The following is a 15,768-nucleotide window of genomic DNA, read 5'->3' on the forward strand; positions in this document are numbered from 1 at the left end:
TGTCAAATATTCTCACAAGGAAGTATTATGATAATACCCTTCTATCTGCCAGATAGAAGGGTAAAGAACCAATTATCATATTTTTACTGGCAAATGAGGTCCCCATAAGGAAGTATTACTTTTCTTCAATGTGAATAACTTCCAAGAAAATCCAGGCCACCACATTTGTAGCTGGAGCACCACCTGCTGTAATAACACTGCATCGTCTGGAAACTCGAAATGATATGCCCATGACAGGATGTTGGAGAAGTGTGAATGTACAAGCGAGAAGGACGGGGAAGATTAATCCTGAAATACGCGATTGCCCATTCTCACTGTGTGCCATAGCAGCAAATGTGTTGAGCTCAACTCGGAAGTCATCGTCATTCTGGTGGTCCTCCCTATATTTAGTTCCTCTCATATGGAGAAATAGATTTGATGGGGGCGGGCGGGGTTATTTTCTTTCATATTTGGATCCAAATCTCCTTCATCCACACGTTACAGACATAAGTTTTATATCAAATGGAAGCTATTAATCTTTGAATGTCACCTGCGGGAATGCAAACTATTCACGAGTGTCTTCTTGGTTCTTTCGGTAAAGTCACGTAGAAGGGAAATAATAAAATAATAAAAATAAAACATAATAAAATAATTGTCACGACGTTTCGGCCACAACGCAAGCAGCCGTCCTCAGGTGAAGAACGGGTCTGTCGGAAAGACAGCGTCTATTCGCGAGTGTTTGTCTGTTACCAAATATTTCAAAATTACTCGAAAGCCAGAGAGAGCGCCGCCTACTGGTGGGGCACGGGAAGCGATCGGCACGCGGCGGTGAGTCGTCGGCCACCGTGCACGATGGGAAGATACCCGAGTGTGTGCATCGCAATAAGAACAACTTGGACAAATAACGACGGTTAGGGTCAGACAATGAAGATAAGTGTATAAATTTCGATTTAAAGCTTTCGTGACTGCAGGGATTCATCTTCTTGGTTCTTTCGGTAAAGTCACGTAGAATGGAAATAATAAAATAATAAAAATAAAACAATAAAATAATTCTCAGAATTATTTTATTAAAAAGAAAACATAATAAAAGAATTCTCAGAATTATTGTATTATTTTATTTTTATTATTTTATTATTTCCATTCTACGTGACTTTACCGAAAGAACCAAGAAGAAGATAAGTGTACTGTGGGTCGTTTCAAATTGCCCAATCCGCATTTATTTATTTATTGTGCAGTGACCCTGCGTGTCACAAAACACGGCACAGGCAAAACAATTAAGATAGGGTGCAGCAATTAAGCGATTAGAATTCAAAGAAAAAATAAACTGTCACAGTGAAGATCCCGAGGCTCAAACTGGCAAACTAGAACAACGTAAAAGAGGATCCTATGGGTAGCAGGAGAGAATCTCCCTGCTGCCCTTCACAGCTCCCTTTGTAGTCTTTACAAACATTGCTGTATCCCGTGTTGGTTTACATGATAGTACAGTAAAACCTTGGATTGCGAGCATAATTCGTTCCGGAAACGTGTTTGTAATCCAAAGCACTCGTATATCAAAGCATTCGTATATCAGTTGTGATCACGTGACGCTCGGCAGACAAAGCGTGTCCGTACTTCTCGTATTGTAAGACCTCGCTCGTTTATCAAATTTATATTTATTTAAAAATTTTGCTCGTCTTGCAAAACACTCGCAGACCAAGTTACTCGCAATCCAAGATTTTACTGTACAATAGTCAACCTATATCTGCTTAATTTTCCTGAAGCCTAGATTTGTAATTAGTCCTATGATCAGTCAGGAGACAATCCACCTAATCCACTTTTCACTGCAGCGAACTTCATATTTACCTTTGATTAACATTGATTTGTGTTTATGTAATATTTCAGATTCCTTGCGTTATACGGTAGTTTTATTTTTATTTTATTTTAGGTTTGTTCTGATTGCTGTTTACTTCATTGCTGTACATTTGTTTGACTTCCCACCTGGTGCATCATAAAAAATAAACTTGAAAACGTAAACACCAGGACACACGTCAATGGCAGCAAAGCCAGAGTTGGGATAATAGTCAAGTCCTACCATGTAAGGGTGCGTGAAGGAGGCATGCAGACGCCATGGAATAATGATCGTGATTAGAAGGGCAACACCTCATATAATCAAAGGTGAACACCTACAGACACTCAAAATCTTAAAATAAGGCTGGGGATTCAAGAAATAGTAAAAAATGTCAAGGCATCATGCACAAGCAGGCATAGTCAGGTGCTAATCTCTGTTGGTGGTAGAGTCTGTGGCTGAAATCCTACATTCCTAAGGCAGGGAGGGGGCCAGTCTATCCATACGACAAGGAATATGCCAGAATAAGAGCTGCCGTGAAAATGTGTGCGCATGTGACGATGTGGTGGTAGAGGGTGGGACTTGCCACGCCGATGGAGAAGTAGTTGTTGATGATGGAGTAAGGTACAGGGTCGCCCTTTTCGTCGAGATCCGTGGCAACGACCTCGATACTCCAGCGGTCCAGCATGAGCGGAGTGCTGTTCTCCACGTCCTTCAGGGTCTTGCGCAGGCTGCCGCCCTCATAACCTGAAACAGACCAACATCTTAAGCCTGCCATCCCTTTGAGGGCGATAAAAATAAATACCACGTTGTAGGACGTGTAGAGTGGTAACAATGTGCAGATAATGGTCCCCCCCTCCACCAGAATTGCGTGAAATTTCCACCATTTGCTACTGATAGAGATAAGTGCCGCCTCATTGCGCTTTGTCTGTAAAAGCAGGGCATTGTGTGTTGTGCCAAAGCCCAATCTCACTCGGCCTGCAACTAAACATAACAGAATTTTAAGAATAATATTCACAGGAGTAGACTGTTCCCACAGTGGTTGTTCGTACACTGAACTATGAACCAAAGGAAACTAGTTCGATTCCCGGCAATGGCTAACATCATTGGCAAGTGAAATCTGAACCAAGTCCTAGATGCCTCCTTCATCAACCTGCACTGACAAATATGGTGAAGTATAGTTAAACACCCCTCGTGATCGACATGGTGTAGGAATCTCCAGCAGAAAGTTAACAAAAGGGCTGTAAATTATTTAATGACTATCAGAATACTCACAACAAACTGTTATTTCAATGGTTAATGAAGTTTGTTGCAGTATACATGGTGTATCCCAAATAAATGAACATTAATATGTTCAAGGCATTTTAGTTAGCATTGGAAATGGATTCGTGCTATTGAGTGCTTAAACACTAAAATGGCATCTCAAAGAACTTTACAATGCAAACAAGAATAAAAAAAAACACATTGAGGGAAACAAAAGAACATTTCAAGAGGAATAAGAAACTGAAGAAGAAACACATTTTTGATGTCCCCCCTGCTCTGCAACCTCCGATTCACACAGTCGGATACGCATGATGCGAACAAAGCTGAACATGCATACATAGGGGAATGGAATCATGAAAGGCACCTGTACATACACACAACACAGGGTGCCACAGTCCAGAAAACGAATGATGTCCAAGAAAAAGGTCCAATAACAGGTAACGGGACAGGATAGCACGGACACCATATTAATACTCTTAGTTCTTTCGGTAAAGTCACTACGTAGGTAAAAAATGAAATTAAAATTAATAAAAAATAAAATAATAAAAATCACGACGTTTCGGAGGCAACACAAGTCTCCGTCATCAGGTGGGACCGTCACAGCCAGATTTGTTGCATCAAGTGAGGCAGGGATGCAGCAAATCTGGCTGTGACGGTCCCACCTGATGACGGAGACTTGTGTTGCCTCCGAAACGTCGTGATTTTATTATTTAATTTTTTATTAATTTTAATTAAATTTTTTACCTACGTAGTGACTTTACCAAAAGAACTAAGAGTATGAATCCTTGCAGTCACGAAAGCTTCAAATCTAGAACCATATTAATATATTACAATGCATGTAGGTTTCGTCAATGTGAGCATTGGAGGACCGTCGCTTACCGCCACCCCAGTGCAGACACCGAGCCAGATCATTTCCTGTGCCAAGAGGAAGGACTGCTACAGGTGGACGCTTTGGCAGAGAGAGTTTGTCTGGAAAAGAAAGTGGTGTCAGTACAGATATAACTCATCCACTACATCGAACGCTATTTTGACAAAGTTGTCATAATGACGTATGATTCTGCAGTGCCGATAGGAAATTCATTCATTTGTTACGTACCGATGCAGTCCAAAACCCAGCCCACAGTGCCGTCTCCACCGCAAGTGAGCACTCGGAAATCGGGGACGTCACGAAAGAAGTTCAATCTGTCAAAAAATGTAGCATAAATTAAGGGACGATCTCACATACAATGCACTGTATAGTCAGTCAATATAAGCATAGCTGCTCCATGTATATGCTAGGCTGTAGCCAAGGCGACATATGCACGTAGCTCCTCAGTATATGTTCGAGGCTTTACATTAAACGTTTCTGTGTGTGTAGCTTGGGCTTGTGTCTGCTCTGTGCATCCCAGCCATTGCATTGGCACGGGTAAGAGCCAAGCCCAGGCCAGCCTCCACTAGGCCATCCATGCCCCACGCGCCCTCCCATCTTGCCTGAACACCACATCGGTATCATGCTGGGAATCAGGCAAATTCTATTTCAAAGGATATTCTGATCAATACCGGTCGGCAGGTATTGCAGTCAATTCCAGCAGACCGGCAGCACCAAACGTACTTAAAATATATGGCAGATACTTAGGTAATACGTTTATTGGCTAGTATCAACACCAATACCCGCCAGCCAGTATCACCACAATTGCCATTGAAACATTACATAGGCATCGCCATGAATTTCCATCGTGATTTCAATAGGCCCTCCAGGTGCCAAGGGCCCACCCTTCTTGCCTGAATATCATGCTGGACTCCCCACAGCCTGGTCCCTCACAGCGATTCCATAATGCAGCCAATCCCACCATCCCAGAGACAATTGTATTTGATACTAAGATTGGGCTGGCGACTCCAGGCTAGAAATTATGAGAATCATCCAACTATAGTTTTTACCATCGTGTGTCATACCAGCAGCTTAGTAACAGAACTAGGCCCATTAGTATGAAGACTAAATGCCACTAAATTAAGGAAAACATTACACGATGTGTTAATTTGTCAAAAGTATATGTGAGTCTACCACATGCAAGAAATGAAGAGCTATGTTCTCATGAAATGGCTTTAACGATATGGGTCACATCTGCAAAATGTTTCTTATAGACCAGTGGCTGAACAGTGAGTGCTCTATCATTGGTTCATGTCTTGATGGAATGCAAGACGTCATCTGCAAGATTCCTGGCATTTGCATGCTAAGTATTTTGAAAACACTGACATTCAACAAAACATGCTTTTATACGGACCATCTATTGTCTCCTCTTCTTGGTTCTTTCGGTAAAGTCACGTGACTTTACCGAAAGAACCAAGAAGATGAATCCCTGCAGTCACGAAAGCTTTAAATCGAAACATCTATTGTCTGTTTGTGGGTTTGTTTGTGGGTTTGTGTCTCTTCAAGCACTTGCGAACAATTTGCCTCTCCAACGGTGGGGTTTACGTGAAAAATAAATAGCCGGTACCACGCCGTAAGCCCCGTGGTGAGCAAGTGCTATTCCTTTTTCACATCCGTCAACTTAAAATTTGTTTAATTAGCGATTTAGTGCGATTTGTGCACGCTTAACATGTATTTATTTATTTATGACGCGTGCACGACCATACCAACTCACGCGCCTTAAAAATGCTATAAAAAATACACTAAAAGCTGACGTTAATTCTTCACTGTGTGATGTCCCCCCCACCCCGATGCGTGCAGTTATTACTACTATACAGTCGCTAGATGCTACCACTATAGGCCGTAGATATTACTGCAGAGCGGCCGGGGAGATCGTAGCTGGGGGGGGGGGGGGGAGGTCAGGTGTAGCAGCCCAGCCTGCCAAGGTGCCACCTCGGCCGGCTGGACATTCTAGGCAAGGCCGGAGGCTCTGCACGGGACTAGGCCTCACCACACCACTCTGTCAGGTGAGTACTTTGTGCTATAGAGTCGATAAAAACTGCTATAGAGTCAGCATGTACTACTGCAGTGAAAGCAGGTACCACCACAGTATGCACTGCTGTAATCATAGCAGTACCACCACAGTATGCACTGCTGTAATCATAGCAGGTACCATCACAGTCAATACGCACTGCTGTTAGATTTTTAAGAGAAGTTTTTAAATATTTTTAAGACCCGAGCAATGCCGGGTACTTCCCGCTAGTTTAAACTAAATCGGCGTTGTAACGTTTCTTATAAGTGAGAGTCTGCGTTGTGCATAGCCAATAATCGAACCTGGATCACTGATGCCATAACGCGGTGAGCAGTGCGTTAACCATGAAGCAATTGCTCCAGCTTTCATATAACTCCGCTCACATAAATACGCAACCATGCACACACGCACATATATGCACGCGCACACGCGCATATGCACCCGCACGACTGAACTTGCTTTTCTCATAGATTTTCCCTGTACTGCTACTAACTTTTTAACAATAACTTCTGCTGTCACAGATGTCCAATCATCTATAAGGATTCATGAAATTAAGAGAGAGAGACTATAAGTATATAAATCAGAGTATACGATTGAGACCAAGACTTGTAGAGTTGAAGCTCTCATTCAGTTACAACTGGTTGGATCATGCAGGGGCCTCCATGCAATTCTGTTTCAGTGGTTTTGTATGCTTTGCATTTTCACGTACCCTGGAAATGGACCGCCTTTATTGAGGTTATACACTTGCCGAGGATTGAGAAGGTATTGAAACTTTCGGAGAATTCTGCAAAAATTGAGTGAAACAACGTTAATGAAAAACCTAAAATTTGGAATGCACGTTTGCTATCTATCAAATCATTGGTTAGAAAAAATATATTCACAAGTTGTGACAATGCTTTATAGCTGTTACAACAGTCTTAAATATAAAATATCCATTTTGTTCAAATTACTAATGACAGTACTGTGCATGCAATGTCTTCTTCAGTGTTAAAATAAGAAAATTACAATAAATTTCGATAAAATTTGCTTATATTTTGATTAAATAATAGTTAATTTGAAGTGAATCAAACTGTATTCATTCAAGCTGATTAACTTACAAATCGGTTCTCTTTAATAATTACCAGACAAGCCATGTACCATGATTTCTATGTATTTTATAACTTGTGCCATATTATAACTGTCTGTGATTGGGTAGAAAATGTCACATGTAGTTGCTTTCAATAACAAAACATTTGTTAACTGCATCCAAAATACATTTATTAAAAAATACATATACATGTGTATAGTGTTCACACAAATACCCAATGGAAAATGTTACACTTTCAAATATTTTTTATGAACTTTTATTGAAAAAATTGAACTTACTATAATACAAATATGAATTACAAAACCATTAAGCTGCATTCCTACGTGAGATTGTCACCAATTGATGGATTAGCCTATAAAATAAAGCTAAAATATTAACTCTGTCAAACGGTGCAACAAATGTTTGAAACATATCGGCTTAGATATTTATGCATACTGCGTTGCAAAGTAATTTTTTTATTCATATAAAATTAAATTATGTATTTTGTTAAAGCCATTTAGGCAAAATGAAGGTTATAATTGAACTTCAAGGGTAACTACAGCAAGCTTAATGAAAGCTGTGTACGTGTCATAATATGTATTTTATTGGAACAAACATATACAATTTAATTATGTAAATATTAATTAGGAGGAATTCAATATATCCAAAGGTTTCTTTGAGCAAATGAGTTTGTTTAGCCATGTATTGTCAGTGCTCTCTTACTTTTCTCCTTGTTTGCCTCCACTTTTTGGATTGACAAAAACGAGCAAGGGGTGGGTGCCAGTAGTAGGTGTAATCTACAGACACATGCAAGAAAATATCATCATGCAATAATAAACCACACAATCAACGTAAAGTTGGAAAAATCATCGCTGCGATTTTGTTTTGGAAACAAATTAATTTCAAATGCTTTAAATGTTGTTCACCAAAACGTTGCCTTGACACAAGATATATGTGACTCAGTAAGATGCCGTGATGATGTAAGAGTGGCACTTGGGGGTGCAACAGTTGAGAAAGTCGGCAGAAGAAAAGAAATAACGGCACGGTACGGTGATACATATGACATCGGTTGTGTTGAACTCTTGCACATGATTAGCTGCTACCTAATATACACTACTTAACTATAACACAATACTTATCGACTATATATTAAGTTTGCATAGCTACAATGTCGTAACAAATATCACACAATAGAACTTATCTATTTCGAAGCATTGCCTTTCAGTGCAGGCTCCACAAACAAAATCATTTTCCAGCTAAATAAACTTCCTCAATCTACCAAGCATGCACTCAATTGGGGTGACATGTGCAAAAGTCTCAAACATAAAACATTTTCTGAGCAGCAGTGTCATGTTTGAATGTTATACGGTGGTCGAGAGTGAAACAACTATCTCATGCTCTATACGCTGTACCTGATGGACAACGTGCATATCAGATGTATTAGGCGAACGTGTGTGTGTGTGTGTACACTCTGCGGTGTTTTGAGCACACCATGTTGCTGTGGCTTGACAAATGCTGATGGTGCCAATGCATAGAAGAAGAATATCGTAGGCAGTAAATGTTGTTGGCACATTCCTGTATGTACAGGTTAATTACAAATGGGGGGAGGTTATAATTAATGCAAATCAAATAAAGAAACGTGAGCATTATACTTCAACTGACATTTGACAGAATGGTTCAAATATGATTGGGATGCATCTGTTGCGACAGAGCATCATAAAATGTAATTCTCATTTGGCCCCATATCTACTCTCTTTGGCCTTGCTATGTGTTATGTAATGTAGACCATTGCCCAGTATGTATTTATGAATGTTAAACTTCTTTTGCACCGTACATAGCCAACCGTGCTAATTTGAAGCCTAATCTATACTTTTCCTTTTAACATAATGTCATCAATGCATGTGTTGTTGTTTTTTTCAAACAAAGAAACACCAGCAGTAATACCAGAGGAAGAATACTTTCACAAGTGCCAGTGAGTCAATCTTTGCATCTGTGTGTTATTAATATTGAGTGGTTGATTGCTGCACCACCCAAAAGCACGTCTGCAGGCATGAAGAGCATATTGCCAGATGACCCGCTGAATATAAGACTTCTTATACACTCACTAAGAAATCTGAGAATACTAAAAATGTATCTGACAGTGTGACTGAATAGTGGCAGACACGGAGGCGCATGGTAAGCAAAACACTCGCTCACAGCACACGGAGGGCAGATCCAGATGTCTCAAATGCCACTGCAGGAAAGTGGAAGGTTCACTCACGAGTGACCTGGGAGCGTGTGGTATACAATTGATGATTATTGCATGAACAACCTCTCAACCTAATTTATTACAATAAAACATGTTAGATGTTAAGAAGAGTCACAAGAAAACTTAGAACAAATCTGTATTGATCAATACAGAGTTGTAAACACTACATTTGAAAACAACTAAGATTTTTTTTTTTTTTTTACAATTGTGCATGATGAGGCTTGCGGAATAACATGTATTCACCATGAAGAAGCGGGATTACCAGAGGTGTGGACTCGAGTCATGTGACTTGGACTCGAGTCAGACTCGAGTCATGAATTTGATGACTTCAGACTCGACTTGGACTTGCATAACAATGACTTTGTCCCACCTCTGAGGTGTGGACTCGAGTCATGTGACTTGGACTCGAGTCAGACTCGAGTCATGAATTTGATGACTTCAGACTCGACTTGGACTTGCATAACAATGACTTTGTCCCACCTCTGAGGTGTGGACTCGAGTCATGTGACTTGGACTCGAGTCAGACTCGAGTCATGAATTTGATGACTTCAGACTCGACTTGGACTTGCATAACAATGACTTTGTCCCACCTCTGAGGTGTGGACTCGAGTCATGTGACTTGGACTCGAGTCAGACTCGAGTCATGAATTTGATGACTTCAGACTCGACTTGGACTTGCATAACAATGACTTTGTCCCACCTCTGAGGTGTGGACTCGAGTCATGTGACTTGGACTCGAGTCAGACTCGAGTCATGAATTTGATGACTTCAGACTCGACTTGGACTTGCATAACAATGACTTTGTCCCACCTCTGAGGTGTGGACTCGAGTCATGTGACTTGGACTCGAGTCAGACTCGAGTCATGAATTTGATGACTTCAGACTCGACTTGGACTTGCATAACAATGACTTTGTCCCACCTCTGAGGTGTGGACTCGAGTCATGTGACTTGGACTCGAGTCAGACTCGAGTCATGAATTTGATGACTTCAGACTCGACTTGGACTTGCATAACAATGACTTTGTCCCACCTCTGAGGTGTGGACTCGAGTCATGTGACTTGGACTCGAGTCAGACTCGAGTCATGAATTTGATGACTTCAGACTCGACTTGGACTTGCATAACAATGACTTTGTCCCACCTCTGAGGTGTGGACTCGAGTCATGTGACTTGGACTCGAGTCAGACTCGAGTCATGAATTTGATGACTTCAGACTCGACTTGGACTTGCATAACAATGACTTTGTCCCACCTCTGAGGTGTGGACTCGAGTCATGTGACTTGGACTCGAGTCAGACTCGAGTCATGAATTTGATGACTTCAGACTCGACTTGGACTTGCATAACAATGACTTTGTCCCACCTCTGAGGTGTGGACTCGAGTCATGTGACTTGGACTCGAGTCAGACTCGAGTCATGAATTTGATGACTTCAGACTCGACTTGGACATGCATAACAATGACTTTGTCCCACCTCTGAGGTGTGGACTCGAGTCATGTGACTTGGACTCGAGTCAGACTCGAGTCATGAATTTGATGACTTCAGACTCGACTTGGACTTGCATAACAATGACTTTGTCCCACCTCTGAGGTGTGGACTCGAGTCATGTGACTTGGACTCGAGTCAGACTCGAGTCATGAATTTGATGACTTCAGACTCGACTTGGACTTGCATAACAATGACTTTGTCCCACCTCTGAGGTGTGGACTCGAGTCATGTGACTTGGACTCGAGTCAGACTCGAGTCATGAATTTGATGACTTCAGACTCGACTTGGACTTGCATAACAATGACTTTGTCCCACCTCTGAGGTGTGGACTCGAGTCATGTGACTTGGACTCGAGTCAGACTCGAGTCATGAATTTGATGACTTCAGACTCGACTTGGACTTGCATAACAATGACTTTGTCCCACCTCTGAGGTGTGGACTCGAGTCATGTGACTTGGACTCGAGTCAGACTCGAGTCATGAATTTGATGACTTCAGACTCGACTTGGACTTGCATAACAATGACTTTGTCCCACCTCTGAGGTGTGGACTCGAGTCATGTGACTTGGACTCGAGTCAGACTCGAGTCATGAATTTGATGACTTCAGACTCGACTTGGACTTGCATAACAATGACTTTGTCCCACCTCTGAGGTGTGGACTCGAGTCATGTGACTTGGACTCGAGTCAGACTCGAGTCATGAATTTGATGACTTCAGACTCGACTTGGACTTGCATAACAATGACTTTGTCCCACCTCTGAGGTGTGGACTCGAGTCATGTGACTTGGACTCGAGTCAGACTCGAGTCATGAATTTGATGACTTCAGACTCGACTTGGACTTGCATAACAATGACTTTGTCCCACCTCTGAGGTGTGGACTCGAGTCATGTGACTTGGACTCGAGTCAGACTCGAGTCATGAATTTGATGACTTCAGACTCGACTTGGACTTGCATAACAATGACTTTGTCCCACCTCTGAGGTGTGGACTCGAGTCATGTGACTTGGACTCGAGTCAGACTCGAGTCATGAATTTGATGACTTCAGACTCGACTTGGACTTGCATAACAATGACTTTGTCCCACCTCTGAGGTGTGGACTCGAGTCATGTGACTTGGACTCGAGTCAGACTCGAGTCATGAATTTGATGACTTCAGACTCGACTTGGACTTGCATAACAATGACTTTGTCCCACCTCTGAGGTGTGGACTCGAGTCATGTGACTTGGACTCGAGTCAGACTCGAGTCATGAATTTGATGACTTCAGACTCGACTTGGACTTGCATAACAATGACTTTGTCCCACCTCTGAGGTGTGGACTCGAGTCATGTGACTTGGACTCGAGTCAGACTCGAGTCATGAATTTGATGACTTCAGACTCGACTTGGACTTGCATAACAATGACTTTGTCCCACCTCTGAGGTGTGGACTCGAGTCATGTGACTTGGACTCGAGTCAGACTCGAGTCATGAATTTGATGACTTCAGACTCGACTTGGACTTGCATAACAATGACTTTGTCCCACCTCTGAGGTGTGGACTCGAGTCATGTGACTTGGACTCGAGTCAGACTCGAGTCATGAATTTGATGACTTCAGACTCGACTTGGACTTGCATAACAATGACTTTGTCCCACCTCTGAGGTGTGGACTCGAGTCATGTGACTTGGACTCGAGTCAGACTCGAGTCATGAATTTGATGACTTCAGACTCGACTTGGACATTGCATAACAATGACTTTGTCCCACCTCTGAGGTGTGGACTCGAGTCATGTGACTTGGACTCGAGTCAGACTCGAGTCATGAATTTGATGACTTCAGACTCGACTTGGACTTGCATAACAATGACTTTGTCCCACCTCTGAGGTGTGGACTCGAGTCATGTGACTTGGACTCGAGTCAGACTCGAGTCATGAATTTGATGACTTCAGACTCGACTTGGACTTGCATAACAATGACTTTGTCCCACCTCTGAGGTGTGGACTCGAGTCATGTGACTTGGACTCGAGTCAGACTCGAGTCATGAATTTGATGACTTCAGACTCGACTTGGACTTGCATAACAATGACTTTGTCCCACCTCTGAGGTGTGGACTCGAGTCATGTGACTTGGACTCGAGTCAGACTCGAGTCATGAATTTGATGACTTCAGACTCGACTTGGACATTGCATAACAATGACTTTGTCCCACCTCTGAGGTGTGGACTCGAGTCATGTGACTTGGACTCGAGTCAGACTCGAGTCATGAATTTGATGACTTCAGACTCGACTTGGACTTGCATAACAATGACTTTGTCCCACCTCTGAGGTGTGGACTCGAGTCATGTGACTTGGACTCGAGTCAGACTCGAGTCATGAATTTGATGACTTCAGACTCGACTTGGACTTGCATAACAATGACTTTGTCCCACCTCTGAGGTGTGGACTCGAGTCATGTGACTTGGACTCGAGTCAGACTCGAGTCATGAATTTGATGACTTCAGACTCGACTTGGACTTGCATAACAATGACTTTGTCCCACCTCTGAGGTGTGGACTCGAGTCATGTGACTTGGACTCGAGTCAGACTCGAGTCATGAATTTGATGACTTCAGACTCGACTTGGACTTGCATAACAATGACTTTGTCCCACCTCTGAGGTGTGGACTCGAGTCATGTGACTTGGACTCGAGTCAGACTCGAGTCATGAATTTGATGACTTCAGACTCGACTTGGACTTGCATAACAATGACTTTGTCCCACCTCTGAGGTGTGGACTCGAGTCATGTGACTTGGACTCGAGTCAGACTCGAGTCATGAATTTGATGACTTCAGACTCGACTTGGACTTGCATAACAATGACTTTGTCCCACCTCTGAGGTGTGGACTCGAGTCATGTGACTTGGACTCGAGTCAGACTCGAGTCATGAATTTGATGACTTCAGACTCGACTTGGACTTGCATAACAATGACTTTGTCCCACCTCTGAGGTGTGGACTCGAGTCATGTGACTTGGACTCGAGTCAGACTCGAGTCATGAATTTGATGACTTCAGACTCGACTTGGACTTGCATAACAATGACTTTGTCCCACCTCTGAGGTGTGGACTCGAGTCATGTGACTTGGACTCGAGTCAGACTCGAGTCATGAATTTGATGACTTCAGACTCGACTTGGACTTGCATAACAATGACTTTGTCCCACCTCTGAGGTGTGGACTCGAGTCATGTGACTTGGACTCGAGTCAGACTCGAGTCATGAATTTGATGACTTCAGACTCGACTTGGACTTGCATAACAATGACTTTGTCCCACCTCTGAGGTGTGGACTCGAGTCATGTGACTTGGACTCGAGTCAGACTCGAGTCATGAATTTGATGACTTCAGACTCGACTTGGACTTGCATAACAATGACTTTGTCCCACCTCTGAGGTGTGGACTCGAGTCATGTGACTTGGACTCGAGTCAGACTCGAGTCATGAATTTGATGACTTCAGACTCGACTTGGACTTGCATAACAATGACTTTGTCCCACCTCTGAGGTGTGGACTCGAGTCATGTGACTTGGACTCGAGTCAGACTCGAGTCATGAATTTGATGACTTCAGACTCGACTTGGACTTGCATAACAATGACTTTGTCCCACCTCTGAGGTGTGGACTCGAGTCATGTGACTTGGACTCGAGTCAGACTCGAGTCATGAATTTGATGACTTCAGACTCGACTTGGACTTGCATAACAATGACTTTGTCCCACCTCTGAGGTGTGGACTCGAGTCATGTGACTTGGACTCGAGTCAGACTCGAGTCATGAATTTGATGACTTCAGACTCGACTTGGACTTGCATAACAATGACTTTGTCCCACCTCTGAGGTGTGGACTCGAGTCATGTGACTTGGACTCGAGTCAGACTCGAGTCATGAATTTGATGACTTCAGACTCGACTTGGACTTGCATAACAATGACTTTGTCCCACCTCTGAGGTGTGGACTCGAGTCATGTGACTTGGACTCGAGTCAGACTCGAGTCATGAATTTGATGACTTCAGACTCGACTTGGACTTGCATAACAATGACTTTGTCCCACCTCTGAGGTGTGGACTCGAGTCATGTGACTTGGACTCGAGTCAGACTCGAGTCATGAATTTGATGACTTCAGACTCGACTTGGACTTGCATAACAATGACTTTGTCCCACCTCTGAGGTGTGGACTCGAGTCATGTGACTTGGACTCGAGTCAGACTCGAGTCATGAATTTGATGACTTCAGACTCGACTTGGACTTGCATAACAATGACTTTGTCCCACCTCTGAGGTGTGGACTCGAGTCATGTGACTTGGACTCGAGTCAGACTCGAGTCATGAATTTGATGACTTCAGACTCGACTTGGACTTGCATAACAATGACTTTGTCCCACCTCTGAGGTGTGGACTCGAGTCATGTGACTTGGACTCGAGTCAGACTCGAGTCATGAATTTGATGACTTCAGACTCGACTTGGACTTGCATAACAATGACTTTGTCCCACCTCTGAGGTGTGGACTCGAGTCATGTGACTTGGACTCGAGTCAGACTCGAGTCATGAATTTGATGACTTCAGACTCGACTTGGACTTGCATAACAATGACTTTGTCCCACCTCTGAGGTGTGGACTCGAGTCATGTGACTTGGACTCGAGTCAGACTCGAGTCATGAATTTGATGACTTCAGACTCGACTTGGACTTGCATAACAATGACTTTGTCCCACCTCTGAGGTGTGGACTCGAGTCATGTGACTTGGACTCGAGTCAGACTCGAGTCATGAATTTGATGACTTCAGACTCGACTTGGACTTGCATAACAATGACTTTGTCCCACCTCTGAGGTGTGGACTCGAGTCATGTGACTTGGACTCGAGTCAGACTCGAGTCATGAATTTGATGACTTCAGACTCGACTTGGACTTGCATAACAATGACTTTGTCCCACCTCTGAGGTGTGGACTCGAGTCATGTGACTTGGACTCGAGTCAGACT

At 43.0% G+C, this 15,768-nt stretch overlaps 1 protein-coding gene across 1 annotated transcript in view; it reads right to left on the reverse strand.

Moving 5' to 3' along the window:
- Positions 1-15,768, reverse strand: part of LOC133346230 (diacylglycerol kinase beta-like) — a 149,705-nt gene that overhangs the window by 45,656 nt on the left and 88,281 nt on the right. Inside the window, exons 14-18 of the mRNA XM_061557769.1 lie at positions 7,775-7,848; positions 6,695-6,769; positions 4,164-4,249; positions 3,947-4,036; positions 2,391-2,551 (exon numbers count right to left, since the gene is read on the reverse strand). Of these exons, the coding sequence (XP_061413753.1) occupies positions 2,391-2,551; positions 3,947-4,036; positions 4,164-4,249; positions 6,695-6,769; positions 7,775-7,848 (486 nt within the window). The remainder of the gene's footprint in view (positions 1-2,390; positions 2,552-3,946; positions 4,037-4,163; positions 4,250-6,694; positions 6,770-7,774; positions 7,849-15,768) is intronic.

The sequence above is a fragment of the Lethenteron reissneri genome, chromosome 23 (genome assembly GCF_015708825.2).
Source record: "Lethenteron reissneri isolate LAM-NWPU_2019-01 chromosome 23, ASM1570882v1, whole genome shotgun sequence".
In the NCBI taxonomy this organism is placed as follows: domain Eukaryota; kingdom Metazoa; phylum Chordata; class Hyperoartia; order Petromyzontiformes; family Petromyzontidae; genus Lethenteron; species Lethenteron reissneri.